This window comes from Amblyomma americanum, chromosome 3 (genome assembly GCF_052857255.1).
Source record: "Amblyomma americanum isolate KBUSLIRL-KWMA chromosome 3, ASM5285725v1, whole genome shotgun sequence".
Classification (NCBI taxonomy): domain Eukaryota; kingdom Metazoa; phylum Arthropoda; class Arachnida; order Ixodida; family Ixodidae; genus Amblyomma; species Amblyomma americanum.
In genome coordinates this window covers 208,461,134-208,486,279 of record NC_135499.1, presented here as the reverse complement: position 1 = coordinate 208,486,279, position 25,146 = coordinate 208,461,134, and the positions used below count along the sequence as shown (strand labels likewise).

Genomic DNA, 25,146 nt, shown 5'->3' with positions numbered 1-25,146 from the left:
CGTTATGCATGCGTTTAAAAACTCCGCTTTGGTTTAATGCCCTGGGCGCTTGATGGGGGCTTAGCGCATTAGGTGAGTTTGGTTCCGCAGTAGGCTCTAGCTTTCAGAGCTGAGTGATTGCGCCTGAGTTCGAGCGCAAAGAAATAGGACGTGCATGGGACTAGGATGGTGTGAGAGAGCGTTCCTGACGCAATGTGGACAGCATGAAAGAATTTTAATATTGAGGATCTTATCGTGCGGTGAGAGTACGTGGGACTTTTTCCGCAATAAGGGGTGGCACCATCGGCTAAGCATGCCATGGCAACGGCGTGCACGTAACCGAGAAGTCATGCGTTTACACCGGCAGTTTTCAAGGTTCGAAATGTACCGTAAATTCCTTTATACAGGCCATAGGTTCTGTATGTTTCGAAGTTTTTTGTTCAGCGGACTATCTACGGGTGGGGATTAAGCAGAATTATCTTTTTAAATATCCTCAAAAGTGCATAAAAAGCCCATACGATTCTGTGTACCGGTTGCGGTAGCGGCTCCGGACCGTCCAGGGAAAAAAAAATTCTTATCCACTTTAAAGCTTTGCGGACTATGCACGTAGTGTGGATTGTAAACAGGAAATTACGGTATCTACTCTCTAAGATACCTACAAGGTGAATATTGCGAGATTTACTTTGTTGTGAGTCTGCGGGATATCCGCAGTATAATCCCGAAACGGCTGCACAAAGGAACTGGAACCTCTGTGATTGTGGCTGATTCGTTCTGCCATCGTTAAAAGTGAACCAATTCGATGTAAATCTGATACTGTCGCGCCAGTGCGTAAAGTTCGGTTAAGCTGTTAAGCTGTTAGCTTTACTGAGTGAAGCGTGTTTTTTAAAAATTGCATATCCGATTTCAAGGTTAAAAATAAATGAGTCGGCCGTAGGTTTAGTCGAGGACCGTTACACATGTATTGCAATCTTGATGCAAAACTTTCAATGTGTGAATGTGAACAAAAAATACCGGGAGATTTCGAACAGCGCCGGGCGTGCTGATGTTGCAGCCTAGAGAACCTCGCTATAGTCGGATACAATTAGAAAAGGCCACGGCAGAGGCCCCAAAAGGAAGACCTTCCAGCCAATGGCGTCTATACTGGTTGGCGTAACATCTCGGTTTAATCCCCTAGCATTTGCTATCGTGGCATCGCAGGGGGCTGACAGGGGCAAGAGGATTCACCAGATTGACCGCCGCATCACGACGGTCGGTCGACGCCATTGGGTGGGACGGCTTCCTTTCAGGGGCATCCGCCACTTCGCTCCCGAGTTGCGTCCGACTATAGTTGGAAGGTGCAACGGGGAAAGGCTTGCCTGTAGAAGTGAAGCAATAAATCAAGTATTTCCATACCGGCTCGAAGGCCGCCAGCTGCTCCTCCGTGGTCGCCGGCTTGAAAAGGTGGTTCTTGATGTACGCCTGCAAAACAAACAAACAAACAAACATGAGTTGCATTTGTAATCAACGAAAGAGAAAGTGTGCTCATCGGTCACTCCGCTTGTGTTGCTATTTATCACTGCCGTCCTGAAACCACGAGCGCGAAGTTGCGACGCGGAGCTCTTTTCGACGTGTGTATATAGTGTGGAGGCACATGCTTATTGAGGCACTACAAGCAGCGCTGAGCTACCTGCGTTTACTACAAGTGCTAAAACTCGAAGATATGAAATGCAAAGTTCGTAATTGTTACCAGAAAAAAAATGAAAATAATGATGCCCAAGTGTTAAACTGTGTTTGCGGGTTGTTGCGCATCCTGAACTGGCGAATCTTTTGCCTCTCAGGCGCGGTAGCGATGAAGGAGCGCACTTGCTTGAGGTGAGCATGGCATGGCTGACATGGCACTAACCAATCGGTTTCTGAGGTGGGATCTCACAGGGATCTAGTTTAGAAGTTAAGACATTCTGTGCGCACATGCCTACGCTAGGGGATGATGGTGACCCAGAACTAATCAGGAATATGAAGGCCACTGCCAAATACCCAAATACAAATAGCGTTTTATAACAAAGGCACGGGAATAGTGACGCTGAAGACTTCCAAAATGTGTGCATTATCTCGATGTAAAAATATCAGGTCTTGATATTTTTTCTACAATAGACGGGAAGCCGTCATCCATCGTCAGTAGAAAAGAAATGACCACAGATTTTTCTTTTTTTTTTCTTCAAGAGCGAAGATCTCGCTCTTACTGTTCCCAAACTTCGAAATTCGTAGAGATTATTTAAAGCAACCGAACAGTCCTAGGGAATCACGAGACGAGTGAATACACCTTAGCACAAGGGAGGTTCGAATATTCGCAAAACTATGATTGCCTAGTTTTTAATTGAAAGCTATTTATTTAGAGATAACTTGGAATACACCATGCGCTGCAAATGCAATAGGGCTTTAGTTTTCAGTGTTTGGCACAGTAAGGCACAGTGGCGCTGCTGTTTTGTTCTTGTTTTTCATGAAAAACGACGACATTAACTTTCTGTTTACGTTAGTGTTACTGTGTATTTTCATGCTTTCAATACCTTCAATGCTTTCTATTCGTCACCCTACGTCCCATAAAAAGCTTGTTTGAAAAAATTTTGCTTCAGCAATAACATCAAATCCCCGCATCTCCTGGACCCCTCTGCAGAGACGAATATATGCTACAGATCTCGTGAGCGGAATAATATTTGTATGGCCTCAGCGCTCCGTTACGATTTCATGCGAAGTTGAATGTCACGGCCAGGGAAAAATTGAAGTCCTCCCTCGGACATCATCTGGATTTTTTTTTCTTTTGCTAGCAAGTGTACCAAGTGAGATTATCTGATTTTTTTAATGCGTTCCTCAACATTAAAGGTTCACTAAGGAAAGTTGAAGCTGGCCTGTACCAAAACATTACCACAATTTAACCTCAAACACGCTACTTTAACTGAAACGGAGGTTTCATGAGCTAGAAAGAGAGAGAAAAAAAATGAATGCAGGTGTCGTCATAATCGGCTTATTTTGCAAGTTAACAGCGGTGTGTTGACAAAGTATTTTTTGCGCCGATCCCAGAGGTACGTGACTGTTGACTTCAAAACGGTGATCACGGAGTCCTTTTCGACTAGACGTCACGAGTGTGAATTCAATGGCGGGAAAATTTGAAAGCGTAATTTTCCCAGCAATAAATGCGTCTCTTGCTGCCAGACAAACATCAACATAGTCAGATAGAGGCACGTAGAACTGATTTTTACTGAGAACAAAAACTGGATGAAGCTGTCCTCAGTGTACCATCAAGAGTTATAAAAAGGCAATAACGGAACACGTGAAGTTCTTAGGAGGGGAATTATTTTCTCGATGCCACACCATATTAAGGTACAGAATTCGTAGGTGTTAAGCATAACTGGCAGAATACTTATCTTCCGACCTTCCCAAAAGGTTTGTAATGCGAAGCCAAAGACAGCAAGCAATTCAATTTGGGCCCTTCCGAAAAATGCAGGTGATGTACAAGTGAATCAATACATTGGTTAACAAAGCTCTTTTTCACTCCCATCGCTTCAAAGTAGAATGCACACTCCATTCTAAAGAAGACAGCATGCTGAACTATGCTTGTAGTGTCTTGCCATTCTTTGTCACCATACGGAGGTGGCAGAGAGTTTTCCGCCCGTATAAGCGGCCCGTTCGGAAGACAACGAAGTATAGACACCGTTGGGTGGTGCAAGCTTTTCGGCAAGGAAGATGGCAAGGAAAATAGACTGTTCGGTTCCGTTTGCACAGTTAGGAAGGTTAGGAACGGCCTTTTGTGAGGGACATCTCCAGACAGGCGTCAGCTGCCAGGATTGTATCGAACTGGTAAATCTCGTCCAACACTACGACTTCAACAGCGGCGACAGTGTTCAAATGTAACATATCATTGACGAAGATCTACCATTTGCACACTATTAACATTTACACATAATTCATGCCATTAGACGACTGTCTAAAAGCAGTTATCTGAACAAAGTCTGCTTCCACGCTTCTATCTTTGTTTTGTTGGGAAAAAGAGCGATGAACGCCGGGGAAATTAACCAGTATTAACTGTTCGATCGGCTATGCTATACATTGGGAGGATAAAATAGGGTGGGTGAAAGAAATATGAGGGAGAGTAGCTATTTAAATCTCTCTCGGCCATGGGACGCGGTTGTAGATCCGCTGTGTCAAGAAAAAGCAAAGAAAAAAAGATCTAGACTTTATCTTCGGATGACTGTCCTTCAGTGGACGACTTGATCTTTGACAAAGCTATATAAGGGAGGACACCTTTACACAATTCATCAAATGAAATAAGAGCAGGTTTCAAACAACCTTCAGTGCTATCCTACTGTTGTTGCGCAACATCATCATCAGCCTGACTACATACACTGCAGGGCAAAAGCCTCTCCCATGTCTCTCCAATTAATCCTGCCCTTTACTAGCTGCGCCCACCCTATGCCTGCCAACTTCTTTATCTCATTCACCCACCTAACCTTTTTCCGCCCCCTGCTACGCTTGCCTTCTCTTGGAATCCACTCCGTTACCCTTAAGGACCAGCGGTTATCTTGCCTTCGCAGTACATGCCCTGCCCAAGCACATTCCTTCCTAATCGCTAATCATGCTTATCCAATTGTTAGAGTTTATGCTTCGGAAGTGTTAGTTTGCCGAAAGAGCGTTCGTCGGCGTCCTAATGGAGTATAGCTATAGCACGGCTTACCTGGAGGGTGGTCTTCATCTTTGCGTCGCCCACAATGAAGTGTGCCATCCTGAACGCAAGCAGCTCCTGCGTAATCAGAGCGTCTGCAACATCTGAGAAATGCAGGCTTCTCAACAGCGCAACAGTGGTTGGTATACGAGCGGACAATGCTTAGTGCCAAAGCACGCACTCTCACAGGCGAACCAACACAATCCATAAACTTGCTTCGGGGTTTTCCGCCGCCGTGCACGGTTCTTCTCTGAATGTCGCCTCTATTTGTCGAGCTGTACTAGCGTTAATGCTGCAGCCATCCGTGCATTAAGCCCAAACTTAACCCTGAGAGCCAAACTACAAAACGGCAAAGCTGTCGTTCTGGCTGTAGTAACAGCACGGCTCCTGGCTAAGAGCGTCGTGGTTGGAGTCTCCGCTTCCAGCATTCTTTTTCTTTTTCTCAGTCCCTTTACTGAGGTAGTGGATTCCTTCATTAGAAAGTGCGCAGCAGTTCGATTGGTTCTGGCTAAGCAGGAGTGCGGAAACTATAGAAGAGTTAAATATAGGGCAAGGGTTTACCCTTTGAAAAATAATTCCTGCAATTCTTTTGCTCCAAGAGTGCGGTGGCCTGCTTTAGCTCCGAACGTGAAGTAAAGCTCACGAAGATAGTTTAAGAGATGCCTGTAACTGTCACCAGATCGATGAAACAAGCACCCACTTTGACAATCACGGTTCGCAAGCATCCGAAAAGCGTTGCAAGCACTCCAAATGGGTGTTCAGTGTTCAAAACTGCTTGCACCCCGTTAACTGCGTTCACTATTAGCATGCTTCATGGAGCTAGTACCGACGCTGGCTCATGTACAGCTGACACGTATGAGCCTTCATGAGGAAGTCAGAAAGGTGGTTTCGGTGTAAGGACGCAAAATCAGTGTCCTGAACACAAAGCTGTAAACGCTTGAATTTCTCCTTTGCATCCCACCACGATGGTCTCTAAGTGTTGTTCTCTGAAAATATATATCGCTGTTTCTTCTGCTCCATGTTTTGTAAGGCGCTTTGCTCTTGTTGGCTACTGTTGTCACACCGTCTTAAGAGCGTTGAGTACAACAAAGTCTATTTTTAGGCGCTGCCGAAGCAGCCCGAGCAGTTTCGGTTCATGCGACTATCGCCAGGCGACTATAGACTGCGTGCGACTACCGCATGCCGGCTATGGATGTAGAACCTGAAATCACGGAATTTCAAGAAGACGTGGCTGCCATGTTAGAAGCTTCTTCCATGTTCTCCCTGCAGCTGGTAGCTGGTATGCACGCTCGCAAAGGCACCCAAAGAGTAGGTTAGCTAGCTGCACAAAACTTACATGCATATGCTTCTAGGTGTACTGACCATCTCATCGATCACTAAGCACGCCTGAACTGACCAGACTTGACCGAAAGTGCGACATGTACGCGAGAAAGCATGCAACACACCTTTCTCGATTTCACGAAAATGCCGCACATGAGTCGGTAAAACAGTAACGTTGCCACTCATTACAAGTTTGAAGGGGACATTTCTTACTGGCTTTTCCTCTACTGTGTACCCACATAAGAAGTGACGTCATACCATGGTGTCGGCGTCGGCGCTGGCACCTTGTCTGGCGACGCCGCTGGCACCTCCCCTTGCACGTCCGCTGGAGCCTCCGCTTCCACCTCCGCTTCCACTACCGCTTCCACCACCGCTTCCACCACCGCTTCTACCACCGCTTCCACCTCGGCTGGTGCCGGCTTGACTAGATACGCATTTCTCAAGATGTTTCTTGAAGGCTTTGAGCTGAAAAGACAAAATCGGTCGGGTTATAACGTAGTTAAACCTTGTATACGTGCGAAAGCATGTGTTTATCCTGGTTGGCTCGTGGTTTTGCTTTGTTGGGTCCTCGACACGTCTGAGGACAATATTAGACACAAGGTTAAGCTCTGATTAAGGTGAAGCTGATCTGATCTGTTCGCGCCGCAGGTGGAAGCGGATGAAGAAAATTGCGAGAGTGTGTTGCAGTTTAACACATACCGTGATCGGTTGCGGTGGTAGCATAGTGCTCACGTGCAGCAGCCTGGTTCGAAACCAAGTCGCGGCAATATTTATTTTATTTCTGCACCCTCAAGGTCAGGGACGCCACAAGATTCTTGGTTGGGTTTGACCTTGTCAAGTAGTGCTTTCGCACTTAAAAGATACGCGCAGAAAACAAACTGAAAAAGCGTTCATCTATGCTATAAAAATACCTCACTGTGCTTACTGCGCGAGATCAATATTTCTGCGAATCCATTCGGCCCGTTGTACTCATCGCCATGCTATATTAAGAGGTGAAAAATTCTTTGGCGGTAGAATGTGTGGTAAGTGTTGTACTTCAAATCAAATGAGTCGCAAGGGTAGGGAGTAAAAGGGCACAGGAAAATTCTCAGGCCCTTCGCCATGCTCAGCGAAGACAACTGGTCACGGAACTCGACATTCTCGAAAGAGCGCACTGACATTGGCCAGCAGGAAAACGAGCAGTTTTCCTTCGCACATGGTACGCTAAAACAGCTATTAATCCAAAAGAAACGGGGGTGTAAACACACGCAAGGAGGGCATGGGCTGGTGTTTGATCTGGTGCTCCAACAAATGGGTGCTCGGGTGCGTGGTGCTTATATGCATCAATACTATGCGGATTGCAGATGTATGGTATGTCGTTAAGCGTCAGTCTTGAGATAAGTGTGACGTCTAGCTTTCCTACGGTGCATTCAGCGCATCAGCATGCCGCTGATGCGCAGAATGCAACATGTTTATGTAGCTTGCACTAGGAAAAATGAACGCCTTGAAAACCGTAGCTGTTTGCTTTCAGCGCAATAAGTTAGGCAAAAGGGTCTTTCGTGTACATTTGTTTCTCTCCAATTTTTGCGGTTCTATCTATTGCTAATTTTAACACGTAAAGGGGCAGCAGTGCTAAAGTTTAATCCCCTCTTAGATATATGTACGCTCCTGACCACACTCAATATTTGCGGCTGTAACGTTTCGGAGCCGCCGCGTTGGCTCAGTGGCTATGGCACTCGGCTGCTGACCCGAAAGACGTGGGTTCGATCCCGGCCGCGGAGTCGAATTTCGATGCAGGCGAAATTCCAGAGGCCCGTGTACTGTGCGATGAGAGTGCACGTTAAAGAACCCCAGGTGGCCGAAATTTCCGGAGCCCTTCACTACGACGTTTCTCATAGCCTGAATCGCATTTGGACGTTAAGCCCACTATAAAAAACAAACAATAACGTTTAGATACTTATTTTGCGACTGTTACGAATCAAATTACTTGACCTATAACAGTATTGGAAGTACATGCGACAGGCTCTGTGTGGAGAAAAATGAAGGTGGAGGGAGAACCTACGTGATTTAAATACAATGCCCGCTTGCTTTCTGCTGCACCCGAATGGCTGAAACAATGACCGCAGTTCCTTAATCAAACCAGCTAACGTCAAACAAATGTATCTCACATTTGCCACCCCTTAGACCACACCAGCGCAAGAGAAATATATCTCGGTGGCTGTGCTCATGAATGGAGCAAAGCAAAAAATAAAGCCCGGCCCACACGGAAGTTCTCCGTACACGAGAACGAGCCACGTGTCGAACGCACGTGGCCGTACCCCCGAACTTGCACTATCAAGGGTGCTTCTCTCGACCGCTCTTGCACCCGTGATGGTGCAAGTTCGGCGGCGCGGCCGTGTGCGTTCGACACGTGGCTCGTTCTCGTGTGCGGAGAACTTTCGTGCGGGCCGGGCTTAATGCCTGTTTCACATGCAAGCGAAAACGCTAGCGAATCCTGTCGCCGCGGGGAAAAAGCCTGTCTTTGGTCGCTGTGTCTGTGAGCGACGAGGTTCCAACGAGTTGGAACTTTTCACTGTGACGCACCACTGAGTCGCTCAGTCGCTTGCATGTGAACCAGCCTTAAGAGAATAAAATCATGCGGCGTGCATTGAAATTGCGTGGAAGCATCGTCTAAGTGCAGGCATGGTCATCCAAAGAACACGAATAGTGCACAGTCGCGAGTAAGAAAAGTTAGCGCAATGACGTCATCCGAGCAGCGAAATTCGCACCGCGCATCTGGCGCGGCGCCGCGCTTTGTGAACACGCCTGTCCCATTTGTTATCGCCGTGTTCGTAACCGCAGCACCAAGCGTGGTTATATGCCGCTCCGGTGACACGTCACTAGTGCTAATATTTTTCGCTCGCAGCTGTACGCTGATGCCGAAAGAATTTCAGGGCTGAGCGTGTTGCTATTGGATTGGAAAACATTTAATTCGTCAGAAAAGGCAGAATGCAGACGATCCGTGCTAGGTGGCTATCAGTCCACGGCTGACAGCGACCTGGGTAGCCCATTCAATGACCCGGGTTTGAACTCCCAAGTCTGAGCTGAGCAACACGGCCTCCCACTGCTCGAGAGTAGGAACCTGTATTAGAGATTTCGGGGGCGGCTCCTCTTTACAATTCCACAATAGGTGATCATAAGTGGCTAAATCACCACATAATGTACATGCAGGGTCGTATTCACCGTGGTATAATTTCGACAACAAGTAAGGCGTCATGAAGGATCGCGTCTGGAGTCGCCTCCAAGTGGTCTCCTGCTACTTATTAAAGGCTTTGTCTGGAGGAGGGAATATCCTCCTTTCAAGTTTAAAATGGTTAGTAATATCGTGAAAAGATGATAGGCCATCCTTCGAAAAACTCTCAGCAACGACAGCGTCCCCTGCTCGGCTGACGAATCCTCGAGCTGTTATGTGTGCCGCTTCGTTACCAGGGTTCCCCGAGTGAGCCGGGACCCATATCAATTCAATAATTCTGTCTAAGCCTTTGGTTTGACCCAATATGCTCATTGCTGCCTGAGCAATTCTGCCCCTCGCATAATTGCGTATGGCAAATTTAGAGTCGCTGAGTGTGGTAGTAGCTTCTGTGTTAATGATAGCAAGGGCGATTGTCGCCTCTTCTGCCGTTTCCGAGGATTTCGTTATGGTAGTGCCGGAGACTATCAGTCTACCTTGCGTATCCACCGCCGTTAGTGCGAACGCTTGTTTCTGGGGATAGTCGACAGCGGTATTTGCTTCATGTGCCGGTATGACTCTGCACTAGGAAGGGGGTGGGGGGGAGGAGAAGTAAAGCATCGTGCTAAGGAATGTGACATCAAAAAACGCGATCCGTTTTAAACGTAGAGGTGATTTCAGACGATCGGACCGCCTACCACGTGATGCAAATGTCACTCATCTGAATGACCGTGAGCGTCCTGGGCAGAGCCCCACGGGCTTGATGCTCCGTGCATGATAGCACACTGCGTCCGTTCAGGCCGGCTGCCTATCCACTCACCATTCCGGCCTCTTCGGTCCTCGCCAAGAGGCACAGGTACTCGGCGCCCGCCTTGGCAAACCACGTGGGAGTCGCCGGCTGTGGCACCAGGTGGCGCAGCCACTGCGGCGGCGCAGGTAGAACGAAGCGGGCCACATGGAGCCAACGCTGGAGAGCACGCACTATAGGCCTTCGATCGAGGCGTCAAATTTGTGTGATTAATAGTTTATTGAGAGCCCAATAACCAGAATACAGAATAGCACTTGCAAATACAAGCACAGTGAGAACAAACGAACAAAAAAAATTGTGGAGTGACCTCTGCTGCGTATTCCGGACTACAGTTCACGAACGCTCTGCTTGAAAGCTGCCAACACTCATTACACGCGAAAAAGTAAATATCTTGTTTTGTCAGGTCTGCGTAGAACACGGGATGCAATAAGTACGAAAACAATGATAAATATATTCACTAGGCAAAAAAAAAAAAAAGAAATGGTTCCGAGTTTGAAGCCTAGCGGAGTCAATATGAGGGCTGGAATGCTAGATGGAAACAACAGACCCTGTATCGGAAGCAGTACGAGTGAGCCTATTTCTTTTCATGCATGCATGTTTCCTTGATATCCTAATCACAAACAGAAGCAGATATTTGACGTTCCAGGAAACTAATGAAATTCTACAGTGTTTTGGGAAAACGCCATCAAAGCACTGCTAGTATAAAAGACCGCAGGTATGAAGATGCAAACTGTGGATATCAAGAAGCGGGAAATTGGCGCGGACCACAGCTAGCGATGTTACGCGCGTTGATCAATGGGCACTAAGTTGAAAAAAAAAATGTTCTCATGAGTCCCAAAGTTGTTAACCTAAGTCAAATGAATTCAGTGATTACGGCTAACAGCAGCTACGCTGCCACTGCAATGCATTTCACGCTGTAATTACCTACTTTCAGCGACAATACAGGCCCCAAAACTGTTATTAAATTTCGTACTCGTTGCAAATGTCTCCGAACAACCGAACTTTCGGCGCACCGTTCATGCCACACAGGAGAGAAATCATACTGAAATAGTACTCCAAGAGCCGGAACACTCACCTGTCCTGCGACAGTCTTGCAGATGCTTTCCTTATGGACACCGTTGAGAATGACGAGCCCGAGGCTATCCTGGTCGATGTTGTGGATCACGAAATCTGTGAAGGTTATGCAAAACACATTGTGTCTTGTTCAAAAGCCGCCATGACCTCCGCGTTCTTTTTCCGTGGGAAAAACGCCCCATTATCGTTCGTAACTCTCAGCTAGCCCTTGCGTAGCGATATCACCCATGCTTAAGATTCCACTCTGCAAATGTTATTCCTGTTGCTTGGCAAACAGTAGCCCTGTCTTTTGCGACGGGAAACTTACGGCGCTTCGTCCCCTGTCGGCTTAGGGAGTCCTGTTGAAAACCCAAACCGCAAATTTTCTTTTGGAATTTTTGTAGCCTGTAGATTTTTTTTTGCAATGCTTTTGGTCAGAACTTGTAGTGACAACAGAAAATTGTCTAGCAACAACTTTTTTTTTGTAGTATTGTGCTGTCCTTTGTGCTAGCGACAGAGCTACAAAAAAAGTCAGCGGTCAACTAAAGGTCATGGGTCAAAGTCAGGGGTCAAGGGTTCGACACCACAACTGTACCACATATTGTCAATTTCGGCTAACGTGGTTGGGCTCAAGATCGTTCAAGGTCATTCTCCCGCATACGCGACGACTGCTTTACCTAGCGTAGTGAAGCTTTTCGGTTCCAAAATACTACAAGAGCACAGACAAATCTGTCTACACGACAAAACGACAAAAATATTTTGTCGTATTTCGGGCTTTTTCGATTGGGAGAGGTCGCAAATTGGGGTGCATTACGCTGAGTCACATCAGCCGTGGTTGCCAATGATCGCGATGATCCAACAATCTCCCGCCGCTGAGACGGGTGCTCAAAACAACTAGGACACGGCTGCAGTGAGACCGTTCAATATCTTGCATTCCATCAGCCCCACCGAACCTTATTTACGCTCCTGTCCATGAGCAATCGCAAGCTTCTGTTCCAAGATAGCAATGAAGGCCAAAGGTATTGCTCATTTTATCCCAAGAGTCCCTGCCTTTCTGTTATAGGCTAATAAAGCACCACACAGATGTCCAGTTTTAAATAACGTGCCCGATTCGTACCCAATTTCTGGACGAAATTGTCCTGCGCAGTCTCTAGGAATGAGCGCAGGAATTCGAAGCTCTTCTGGCCCTCCTTCTTCAAATCCTGGTCTTCCGCAGTACCGTACTGGACCATAACCTGCACAAAAAGGAACTGCTAGCATTACTGCATATCAATCCGCTATTAGTTCGCGAGCGAACTATCAACAACTTACAAATCATGAAGGTTTCAGATAGTCAGCAACTGACTCTTTCTCAAGCCATCTGAGGCTTCCGTCTATTAAACTCACAAATTAATGGATAATCAAACGCACGCGTGCAAAGGCACGAAAGGCGTTATTTACAACGTAAACATGCACAGAGCCAAAATGCACTGGCTGACACGTTCGTACTTTCAGCTCGCGTATTCGCGCACGAGATCTTTTGGCACACACACGTTCCCCCTCGCTCGTTGCTGTCTAGTCCACTTTGACAGCGTCCTGGTTCTTCTAAGTGCCGTTGGCAGCCATGCACTTAGAAACACAGAAAACTCCCTAATGCACAGAAGAAACACGCAAGCACAAACAAAAAGCAAGCACACGTGAACCGGCTTGCTTTCCAAGAAATGTCTGAGGCTTCCCGAGTCGACTCTTCGGTCGTCTGTTGAGGTCGGACCTCCGACTGCAGCGCCAAACAAGCTCGCCACCCTAATCTCGCCTCCGACTTTCCAATAAGCGGGGCATCCCCCTCATCGACAGTAAAAAGGAGGGGTGGCCCTCACGGAAATAGACAAATATAAATGAAGAGTACATGCTCGCTAACACGAGTTCCTTGAAATTACGGAGACATATGTATTAGAGCCTTTCCTCATGGGAAGCCGACGCCACGGGCAGCGTAGTATGTCATGACCGAAAACGTGGATGGCCCGCGAAGAGGCCAGTTTCTTTTGCTTACTTTGAGTTCCGCCAGACTTAGAGCCCACTGGTTGGATTTTCTCGGCTTTTCACGACCGGATCAAGTACTCCTCCTCCTCCTGCCTACCTCAACTGCGCTGTCCACAAATCACCTTTATGCCCCGCCGCGGTGGCTCGGTGGTTAGGGCGCTCGACTACTGAACCGAAGTTCCCGGGTTCGAACCCGACCGCGGCGGCTGCGTTTTTATGGAGGAAAAACGGTAAGGCGCCCGTGTGCTGTGCGATGTCAGTGCACATTAAAGATCCCCAGGTGGTCGAAATTATTCCGGAGCCCTCCACTACGGCACCTCTCTCTTCCTTTCTTCTTTCACTCCCTCCTTTATCCCTTCCCTTACGGCGCGGTTCAGGTGTCCAACGATATATGAGACAGATACTGCGCTATTTCCTTTCCCCCCCAGAAACCAATTATTATTATTATTATTATTATTATTATTATTATTATTATTATTATTATTATTATTATTATTATTATTATTATTATTATTATTATTATTGTCAGGTTGCTGCGGCTCGTTTTCTTTGCCTGATTGTTACACTAATTTTTAAGCATGAAATGCTTTTAGGTCCCCTTCTCGGAACATCATCCAGAAATTGAGGTGAACCTAAGGCCTCACATGGAGGCGAGCTTTGACGGCGGCTTGCAAACTTTTCTCCCCGAATGGCGTACTGCCGCTGTTACTGGATTAGGCGGCGTTATTGTTTCCGTCTCACGGTATAGTTGAGGTCTACCCAGGGAATGTGAGCCAGTTATGCGTTATTACTGCGCGAAAGTTATTACCACGCAGCATGAGCGGACTACGCTGGCAGTTCTCTATGCAAGCGCAACGCACGCTCAGCGATATCGCGCATGTGCACACACTTGCATAGTTTAGAACAGCTGATAACCAAACGTAAGCTTTGTACGTAAAAACGGCCAAGGGTCTTCTTCACTTTGGCTGTTGAGTCACAGTGCGTTTGTCTAAAGTGAAGAGCCTTATTGTTTCTCTTCTAAGCCGCGTAGTGAGACTGTTGTAGCATTCGTGGGAGGACTACATTTCAAAAAAAGGTGACAGAGTCCATCTTACCTTGAAGAGATTTGCAAAGCTGACAATTAATAATAAGGAACCACACAGCACACCTCGGAAGTAAACCCTTTGTGCCCTAACTTTTGACAAAAGGTACATGGCGAATGAAGTCGATCAAGTTTCAAGGGGGGGGGGGGGGAGGTTAGAACAGCAGTAATTAAAACCACATGGCCTACCACCACCGGTCTTAGGCACTCGTTGTATATACGCGCAGTTTTTTTTATTCCCCCGCCCTTTTCAAGCGCTTTCATTTTTCATAGCTTGGCTTAGAGGCGCAGCCATAATGAGACAGTTCTATGACCTCTCCTCTCCTGATAAGCTCCTGCCTCTCTCCACTTAGAGGCGCGGCCATAATGAGACAGTTCTATGACCTCTCCTCTCCTGATAAGCTCCTGCCTCTCTCCACTTAGAGGCGCGGCCATAATGAGACAGTTCTATGACCTCTCCTCTCCTGATAAGCTCCTGCCTCTCTCCACTTAGAGGCGCGGCCATAATGAGACAGTTCTATGACCTCTCCTCTCCTGATAAGCTCCTGCCTCTCTCCACTTAGAGGCGCGGCCATAATGAGACAGTTCTATGACCTCTCCTCTCCTGATAAGCTCCTGCCTCTCTCCACTTAGAGGCGCGGCCATAATGAGACAGTTCTATGACCTCTCCTCTCCTGATAAGCTCCTGCCTCTCTCCACTTAGAGGCGCGGCCATAATGAGACAGTTCTATGACCTCTCCTCTCCTGATAAGCTCCTGCCTCTCTCCACTTAGAGGCGCGGCCATAATGAGACAGTTCTATGACCTCTCCTCTCCTGATAAGCTCCTGCCTCTCTCCACTTAGAGGCGCGGCCATAATGAGACAGTTCTATGACCTCTCCTCTCCTGATAAGCTCCTGCCTCTCTCCACTTAGAGGCGCGGCCATAATGAGACAGTTCTATGACCTCTCCTCTCCTGATAAGCTCCTGCCTCTCTCCACTTAGAGGCGCAGCCATAATGAGACAGTTCTATGACCTCTCCTCTCCTGATAAGCTCCTGCCTCTCTCCACTTAGAGGCGCGGCCATAATGAGACAGTTCTATGACCTCTCCTCTCCTGATAAGCTCCTGCCTCTCTCCACTTAGAGGCGCGGCCATAATGAGACAGTTCTATGACCTCTCCTCTCCTGATAAGCTCCTGCCTCTCTCCACTTAGAGGCGCAGCCATAATGAGACAGTTCTATGACCTCTCCTCTCCTGATAAGCTCCTGCCTCTCTCCACTTAGAGGCGCGGCCATAATGAGACAGTTCTATGACCTCTCCTCTCCTGATAAGCTCCTGCCTCTCTCCACTTAGAGGCGCGGCCATAATGAGACAGTTCTATGACCTCTCCTCTCCTGATAAGCTCCTGCCTCTCTCCACTTAGAGGCGCGGCCATAATGAGACAGTTCTATGACCTCTCCTCTCCTGATAAGCTCCTGCCTCTCTCCACTTAGAGGCGCGGCCATAATGAGACAGTTCTATGACCTCTCCTCTCCTGATAAGCTCCTGCCTCTCTCCACTTAGAGGCGCGGCCATAATGAGACAGTTCTATGACCTCTCCTCTCCTGATAAGCTCCTGCCTCTCTCCACTTAGAGGCGCGGCCATAATGAGACAGTTCTATGACCTCTCCTCTCCTGATAAGCTCCTGCCTCTCTCCACTTAGAGGCGCGGCCATAATGAGACAGTTCTATGACCTCTCCTCTCCTGATAAGCTCCTGCCTCTCTCCACTTAGAGGCGCGGCCATAATGAGACAGTTCTATGACCTCTCCTCTCCTGATAAGCTCCTGCCTCTCTCCACTTAGAGGCGCGGCCATAATGAGACAGTTCTATGACCTCTCCTCTCCTGATAAGCTCCTGCCTCTCTCCACTTAGAGGCGCGGCCATAATGAGACAGTTCTATGACCTCTCCTCTCCTGATAAGCTCCTGCCTCTCTCCACTTAGAGGCGCGGCCATAATGAGGACAGTTCTATGACCTCTCCTCTCCTGATAAGCTCCTGCCTCTCTCCACTTAGAGGCGCGGCCATAATGAGACAGTTCTATGACCTCTCCTCTCCTGATAAGCTCCTGCCTCTCTCCACTTAGAGGCGCGGCCATAATGAGACAGTTCTATGACCTCTCCTCTCCTGATAAGCTCCTGCCTCTCTCCACTTAGAGGCGCAGCCATAATGAGACAGTTCTATGACCTCTCCTCTCCTGATAAGCTCCTGCCTCTCTCCACTTAGAGGCGCGGCCATAATGAGACAGTTCTATGACCTCTCCTCTCCTGATAAGCTCCTGCCTCTCTCCACTTAGAGGCGCGGCCATAATGAGACAGTTCTATGACCTCTCCTCTCCTGATAAGCTCCTGCCTCTCTCCACTTAGAGGCGCAGCCATAATGAGACAGTTCTATGACCTCTCCTCTCCTGATAAGCTCCTGCCTCTCTCCACTTAGAGGCGCGGCCATAATGAGACAGTTCTATGACCTCTCCTCTCCTGATAAGCTCCTGCCTCTCTCCACTTAGAGGCGCGGCCATAATGAGACAGTTCTATGACCTCTCCTCTCCTGATAAGCTCCTGCCTCTCTCCACTTAGAGGCGCGGCCATAATGAGACAGTTCTATGACCTCTCCTCTCCTGATAAGCTCCTGCCTCTCTCCACTTAGAGGCGCAGCCATAATGAGACAGTTCTATGACCTCTCCTCTCCTGATAAGCTCCTGCCTCTCTCCACTTAGAGGCGCGGCCATAATGAGACAGTTCTATGACCTCTCCTCTCCTGATAAGCTCCTGCCTCTCTCCACTTAGAGGCGCGGCCATAATGAGACAGTTCTATGACCTCTCCTCTCCTGATAAGCTCCTGCCTCTCTCCACTTAGAGGCGCAGCCATAATGAGACAGTTCTATGACCTCTCCTCTCCTGATAAGCTCCTGCCTCTCTCCACTTAGAGGCGCGGCCATAATGAGACAGTTCTATGACCTCTCCTCTCCTGATAAGCTCCTGCCTCTCTCCACTTAGAGGCGCGGCCATAATGAGACAGTTCTATGACCTCTCCTCTCCTGATAAGCTCCTGCCTCTCTCCACTTAGAGGCGCGGCCATAATGAGACAGTTCTATGACCTCTCCTCTCCTGATAAGCTCCTGCCTCTCTCCACTTAGAGGCGCGGCCATAATGAGACAGTTCTATGACCTCTCCTCTCCTGATAAGCTCCTGCCTCTCTCCACTTAGAGGCGCGGCCATAATGAGACAGTTCTATGACCTCTCCTCTCCTGATAAGCTCCTGCCTCTCTCCACTTAGAGGCGCAGCCATAATGAGACAGTTCTATGACCTCTCCTCTCCTGATAAGCTCCTGCCTCTCTCCACTTAGAGGCGCGGCCATAATGAGACAGTTCTATGACCTCTCCTCTCCTGATAAGCTCCTGCCTCTCTCCACTTAGAGGCGCGGCCATAATGAGACAGTTCTATGACCTCTCCTCTCCTGATAAGCTCCTGCCTCCCCCACCTGCCGAATCGTGCCGCCAAAGTAAACCACAGCGCAAGCACCACGAAAGAGAGGCTAACCGCATGTCTCGCTCGTATCGATGGTTACCGAATATTGCCGAACACGGTACTTGTTTTTACTCAGTATCTCGAATATGCAACTCAATGGGGTGAAATTTCTGGAAGTTGATATTCGGTGACAGCGCTGCTTGAGATGTGTACGAAGGTGTTTTATGTACTCACATTGGGAATGATAGGGTACGCTTTCAATGTACCAGGAAACAGGACCCACGTCAGGTGGTGGAGGAACATCTTCAAGGTGTCTTTAAAAGTGTGCACATCAGCATCCGTTTCACTGCACATACGAAGAAGCACCTTTTAGTGCAAAAAGTTTGAAAATTCAGAGGAGAATCGATTTTTTACAAAAATAAAATGTAAAACACGTGAGAACCCGAGGTGTTTAAATACAAACAGGAGAAATACGTTACGCCATAAATACTAGGACTTCAGTGCCGAAACAAAGTACGGCCTGGTGTCGTGACGGCGAGGTGCTTGAATACAAACAGAAGAAATACGTTACGCCATAAATACTAGGACTTCAGTGCCGAAACAAAGTACGGCCTGGCGTCGTGACGGGAGTCCCGTCAAAATTCATGGCTGCTACGTACTCGGTCTTATCGTGATGGGCTGTAACGAATACAGCTGATTGTTGCGGAGTATTGTAGTGCAGGGATGTGTTCAACAGCGCGAAAGTTGTGATTCGTTCTGCACAGCGCTAAAGTCAATATCCGTTCTGAACAGCGCGGAAACACGTGGATGCCACAAGGGACGACAAAGCACTGTTTTGAACATCATGAGAGGACGGATACGATATTTGACATGAAAGGAAACCGTTCTAGCTCTGCAAATAGAAACCGCGATGGAGGCGGTTAACTCCACAGAGTTACTGGATTAAGAGTGAAGCATTAAAACCCAACGAGGTGGAAGTCAAAGACAAGGACGCGGCAAGGGACGACACCAGCACTCTGTCTGATCTTGTGTCGTTCCTAGTCCTTACTCGCCGCTCAGAATGCACAGCATTGGCCAGCTTACCCAGATACGCGTTCTGCCAAATTTGGACTTGTCGTGTTTCAATCGTCGACGTAACTAAATGCTTTTTACATCACGACGCGTTTACCTATACGTGCTCCATTCGCGTCAGATAACGTGCTAGTCTTCGTCTTGCGACTGGGGAGATTTGGGCTGTATCTAGCGAACGCAACAAAAACTGTTTCCAACTGTCTCAAGATGACGAGAACTCTGTGCATTTTCTTGAAGAGCTTTAGAGCCATGAATGCTTTGTAGTTATAAATAAGTGATTGCGCAATTTATAGAGCCTCAATTAGCATGCGGTGTTTTAAACAAAAGCCTAGAGAGAAAAAAAATCGGCTCCACACAAGTTTCTTAGCAGTGTTTCCTCCATCCTTTGAAATGCTGGAAAAGACTAACTTTCATGTTTGACGCGGCTAGTGTTTGTGACCAAACGTAGATTCGGCAGTCGTATATATGTGACAAGCAGTGATGATATGATCGCAAAAACGTTTTTATACAGTCTGAACTACTTTAGCAGAATTCTGAATTTAACTGAGGAAAGACGCCGAGGTGTACCGCCAGTATGCGCAAATTATGCGGTAAATTTTTTTCACTCCAGGAGAAAATAAGCGAACAAATTTCACCAGAAAGAACACGACATTGCGGTGCACGTGGTGAAAAATTTCCAGCAAGAATAACGACCTATTCTACACCTGCACTAAAAGGTCGAGACCGCATTGGCGCCATCGTAAGGGTGCTCGATCTCAGTAACTAAATTCCAGCAATAAGCTAATAAGGGCTGTCATAGGTGGAGAGAAATTAGAGCACAGACTTTGACGGCAACTATCTCGGTTAATTTCCACACAGGAGCGCTCACGAGGCAGGCTGTCCGTCGAGAGGCGCGTTGGAGAGTGCGGTGAGGCTCTTGGGCACTCGCAGCGTCAGCTGCACCGGTGCGGTCCAGCCATCCTCTTCGAAGCAGGGAAAGACAGCGTGGGCCTCTCCGGCCTTGAGGCTCATGCGGCTGAGCCTGCGTGTGGTGCCCAAAAAGAGAGTTCAGTGCACCGTTATAAATAGTGCACGTTCTTGTCCATGTGGGACATTCTAGTTTTAATCGATGGGAACATCTCCTTTCGGACATGTCCCACTTCGAATCGAGTAAGACGGTGAGGAACGGTTGCTCTTCGTATAATGGCGTGCACTCATAAAAACGATAAAAACATGAACGTCCAGTCTGTGTCTTTTTCAGTTCGTCCTCGGTATGTGTGCGCTCAGCGCATTCACGTAACGAAATGTGGCACCAGTTAGCCCTGTTTTATCTTTGCTGACATTAAATATAGTTCCATCCTAAGAGGTGGAGATGGCTGCGAGCTCGAGCTAAAGCTGAAAAACAGATACTGTTCAACAGGCGACACTTCTAAAGAAGTGTTCACGTATAACGTGTCTGAAATTTCACCAGATTAAGCCTTTTCGGTATAACATCGATGCTCCAAAGTCTAAATGTTCTGTAGCGTTTCACTCGACGAGTTTGGGACCCACTGATGTCATAAGAGTATGGCACTGCAACGAGCTGCCCACTCTCTTTGCATTCGCGTGCATCGTTTCCTTATTGCTATATATCACAGACCCCTCCCCCCCCCCCCCCCCTCCTCAACCCCATGTCCTCTCTGCCCAGCTCCCACCAGGTAGACAATGCTAGACCACTTTTTGCGGACTTGCCCACGGCTTCGGGCAGAACGCACTCATCACCTGCGCTACCAGGGCTACCACCCAAGCCGTCGCGCCGCCGATGACTTAAATCCAAAAGCCTCAGTATCAAGCCCGCTGGAATTCATTAAGGACACGATTTTGTACCTTTGTGTTTAATTTCTGATGGAAGGCAAATATGCGCAATAAAATAAATCTATTCTTGGAGGCCTGCGTAACGTCAGCAACCGACAACATAATATCTCTTGGTCAACGTTAACCCTTACGATACTGATTTTCTACTTCGAGGAAATGCGGATTTACAGGGCGGTATAAACGAAGCAGACAGTGCCCGCACTCACGCCGAGTCAAGCTTGATGGGTCCATCTTGAGCTGGGGGATCGTAGTCGTGCTCCGTTACCAAGGTGTACTGCTTGCCAGCAACTAGCACTTCCTCGGGCAGGATGATGAGAAACTCTGCGCTGCTGCTGACGCTAGTTATTTTAAAGCCCTGTGGAGTCTGGCCGGGCGGCACTGTTGCATCCAGGAGAGCCATGGTGATATCCTTGACGGTGCCTGGCGTGGCCTTTAGCACGAGCTTATTCGATTCGCGCGTCGGCGTGAGCGATGTCTCCACTCGTCCCCTCACCTTAAGTGCTGGGCCGAGGCTTGGTCCTGGGGTGTGTGAAAAATAGCGGGCGATCCGATAATAAGTTTGCAAGCTTCTAACTGGTAATAAAAAAACTAGTGGTACTGCTACCTGTGTTAGAACCGCTTGGAGTTTCACTCCAATTTCTGAGTTCTGTAAACTTACTCATCGTCATCAGCCTGACTACGTCCACTGCAGGACAAAGGCCTCTCCTATGCCTCTCAAATTAACCCTGTCCTGTGCCAGCTGCGGCCACCTTATCCTCGCCAAAGTGGTATCAACGCTGTGCAATAGCAGAAGGAATGGCATTTAGCACGCTGTCTTCGACATACATGGCAATGCTTCAATGTTCTTAGATTTCTGGGAGGGTCTTCTTTTTACATTAAAATTGAAACATTTTCCTGGCAACGACTTGACCATCAGTCCTTTAAGAAGTACAAGCGCAAAGACAGTACAGTCATGGACAAATTTTTGCGGGATGCGGATTCCCGGAAAAAAATTTCTTCTTTGCCTCGCTATAGCCAGTAAGCTTGTATTTGCTACAGTGGATGGAACACGCATGTCTGCTCATGCATCTCTGCTTTTCATTGACTTGCTTTGTCTCACTGCGCAGAAATCAATTGTTTACCAATTGTTTACCACGAATATTCATCCCGCAAAACTTGTGTCCACGGCTACACTCACTCATTGTGACCATGCTACACTGATTTGTCCTGGAATGTCCAATTTAATGTATGTTTTTGAGGAGCTGAGAATTGCTGAGCGCAGCATATTGATTAAAAAACGGCAATATGCTGATGATCGCGAGCTATATCATACGTTCGACTCGACACAGGATTGCAATCTTAGGGCAACTCCGGCGATTTTTCGACATTCACAGACGTCGATTATGTTTGCAGTGCAAATTCGTCTCAAAGTCTGAATTGTGTGTGCCAAGCGATATGGCTGAAAACCATTTAGTTTTCTTGGAAAAGAATTTTGACACCCAACCCTGTGCACGATCATGTCACATTCGGCAGGCTCTGGCAAAGAGCAGACTAACAGATAGACGTAGGTCCGGCTTCAGGTAGCGAACAGGTTTTGGGGAATCGTGAAGTTAATGTTGTGACTAGCGTTGTGTTGAAGGTAGTGGAATGCATGCGAATACCCTGGGAAAGACGACGGGACCGCCTTCTCGTTAGGCAGTCCTGCGCCTCGACTGGTCCCTGACCTCAACGGCATGTATTTGCTCGGACCATTTCGCGCGGGAGTGCTACGAATACAACGTATTTTTAAAGGAAGTGCTTAGTCTCATGAATCTGTATTACAGGAGGTAATTGAGGCTGGCTCACTCCGTTACCGTTGTAATCTTATTGACACAACAACACCAGGCATTTACCTTTCTCATACCATGTCATGTGTCCTCCACTGACATTTATAGGCCAATTTTCCGCATAGGCTACAGGTCTGCACTGTAGCTTCTCTGCTTCTCTGCTTCTCTCCTGCTCAAAAACACTCGCTTTATCTTTCGTTTGTATACCGTCCAGGCAGCTCTCACGGTTCACAGAGTAGGAAGAGCCACGACCGCACTCGCCCACATTGCCCTGCACAGGCCTCCTTTCTCTTGGCGACAGGTTATCGTAAACGGCAAACCATTTACACCAAAGCTGTATATGCAGCCATCATCTGCACTGTCGGAGTACGCAAAGTTTTGAGGTCCGTGGTTTTGAGGCCATTCTTCGTATACGCACTGCTCTGGCGCCGATTCGCTTTTGGCGCAGCGCGGCAGCGCACAAATGCGACTCCCCTACAATGATCGGCGTGATTACAGACGTCACGCAAAGCAGTCTTCTGAGCCGCAGGAGTTTCAGGTTTGGTTCAAAGCTTATGATTGTGTTGTCAAAAAATCTCCGCAGTTTCCCTTAGACAAGCCTCCAGTCGGTTTTTAAATAAAAAAATACTTTTACACTTGTAAATCGGAAATTAGCTCTATGTTTTCCCCTCTCTGTTCAATCTTAACACTACAGCTTTTTGTCTTTCCTACACTTTACTACAGTAGATGTGCTCACCTGTGATGTTCAGTGTGACCGCGTAGCGCGTGGGCTGAACCTCAGATGGCAGGGGTCCAGTGTGTGTCTCTGAGCCGGCTACCTGCTTGATTGGCGTGACAAAGGATGTTGGCATAGGTGTCTGTGCGTCGGTCGTCGTGTCGGTCGCAACCGTTGTGTCCGTCGCCGCCGTCGTGTCGGTCGCCGCCGTTGTGTCGGTCGCATCCGTCGTGTCGGTCGCCGCCGTTGTGTCGGTCGCTGCCGTCGTGTCGGTCGCCGCCGTCGTGTCAGTCGCCGCCGTTGTGTCGGTCGCCGCCGTCGTGTCGGTCGCCGCCGTTGTGTCGGTCGCTGCCGTTGTGTCGGTCGCCGCCGTCGTGTCGGTCGCCGCCGTCGTGTCGGTCGCCGCCGTTGTGTCGGTCGCCGCCGTCGTGTCGGTCGCCATTGTCGTGTCGGTCGCCGCCGTTGTGTCGGTCGCCGTCGTCGTGTCGGTCGCCGCCGTCGTGTCGGTCGCCGCCGTTGTGTCGGTCGCATCCGTCGTGTCGGTCGCCGTCGTCGTGTCGGTCGCCGCCGTTGTGTCGGTCGCCGCCGTCGTGTCGGTCGCCGCCGTCGTGTCGGTCGCCGCCGTTGTGTCGGTCGCATCCGTCGTGTCGGTCGCCGCCGTCGTGTCGGTCACCGCCGTTGTGTCGGTCGCCGCCGTCGTGTCGGTCGCCGCCGTCGTGTCGGTCGCCGCCGTCGTGTCGGTCGCCGCCGTTGTGTCGGTCGCATCCGTCGTGTCGGTCGTCGCCGTTGTGTCGGTCGCATCCGTCGTGTCGGCTGCCGCCGTTGTGTCGGTCGCTGCCGTCGTGTCGGTCGCCGCCGTCGTGTCGGTTGCCGCCGTCGTGTCGGTCGCCGCCGTCGTGTCGGTCGCCGCCGTCGTGTCGGTCGCATCCGTCGTGTCGGCCGCCGCCGTCGTGTCGGTCGCCGCCGTCGTGTCGGTCGCATCCGTTGTGTCGGTCGCCGCCGTTGTGTCGGTCACATCCGTCGTGTCGGTCGCATCCGTCGTGTCGGATGCCGCCGTCGATTCGGACGCAGTCGAGTCGGCCGTAATCGGTTCGGTCGCCTCTCCGGAAGCTGCAGACGTGGAATCGGTGTCTGTGACATGCACCACACGCGGCCCTCGCGTGACGTATCTGATGCCCAGAGCGGCGGCGATCAAGACCGGTATGAGCAGCGGCAGAAGGCAGACTGTTATGGGACTGACGCCTCCCCCGCGCCTGGACTCTCTTCGCTCGGGGACGTGAACCTGCAAGGCATGTCCGAATTAACACGCGCAGCGAAAAATTCAATGTGCCGTTTTGCGATGAGGTCCGCCAGTTGGCGTAACATTTCATAACCGGAGTTACAGAGCGACACAACTCCAAACGATGAAGTAGATACACAGAAACGAATCAAACAGCAATGTTTGTTTCTGGGCTAGTCTGTTTACGTTTCTTTAAACAAACGATCCAGCGTTTCTCAAGAGCTCGTACTTGAGCACGTGTTGCGTTCAAAAACTTCATTCGGAATGGCCGCCCCCATTTAATACACGGGTTTTGCTCTCATCGCACGTAAACAAGAACGAAAGCAAAATATTTACGCATACGTTGTGTAGGAAGGCTCCCCGCACAACCAAACAAAAAAATAAAGGCACACCGAAACACACAGGCCTGCCGCAGTTGGATCGATTTGCTTTCTTACGAATAACTAATACGTCGTTCCCGCATGGCTCTCGTCCCACGTAGCATCTTTATCTGGCATCGATCACGAGGATAACTGTTTTAATTTCAATAAGCAGGGGTTAAGAAGTGTGGTATATACATCGGCAGTTACTTGGCTGCCTTTGAAGGGCAACGAATACAGACTGACGTGAAGAAGGTAGAGAAAACATTTAGCATTTCCAGACAGCCTGAGCGAAATTTGGCTGTCATCCGCGATTTGCCCAAATAAATATGATGTGATCCACGGCTCCGCACGTGCTAATTAAAACGGCGCGTCAATGGCCGCAGCAGCTACACTTCAAATGATAATTTCGATAAGAAGTTCATTGAGATAGACGGAGAGTGCTCAACACGACAGCT

General features: G+C 48.8%; 1 protein-coding gene across 1 annotated transcript; it reads right to left on the bottom strand.

Annotated features, from left to right (window-relative positions):
- Nucleotides 1–12,594: 12,594 nt before the first annotated feature.
- On the bottom strand, nt 12,595–24,190 carry LOC144124367 (uncharacterized). The gene is made up of 6 exons (XM_077656997.1): nt 24,169–24,190; nt 23,072–23,884; nt 20,737–21,049; nt 19,566–19,718; nt 17,861–17,972; nt 12,595–12,624 (listed from the first exon to the last, which is right to left on the bottom strand). The coding sequence occupies exons 1-6, from the start codon at nt 24,188–24,190 to the stop codon at nt 12,595–12,597; spliced, it is 1,443 nt and encodes a 480-aa protein (XP_077513123.1).
- Between the last annotated feature and the right edge of the window lie 956 nt (nt 24,191–25,146).

Coding starts and splice junctions, on each gene's coding strand:
- LOC144124367 (XM_077656997.1), bottom strand. CDS start 24,190: ATGTCACAGACACCGATTCCAC. Junction 21,050..23,071: donor GGTCACACTGAACATCACAG/GTGAGCACATCT, acceptor CACACACCCCAG/GACCAAGCCTCGGCCCAGCA. Junction 12,625..17,860: donor CGTACCCTATCATTCCCAAT/GTGAGTACATAA, acceptor AACGGCACTTAG/AAGAACCAGGACGCTGTCAA.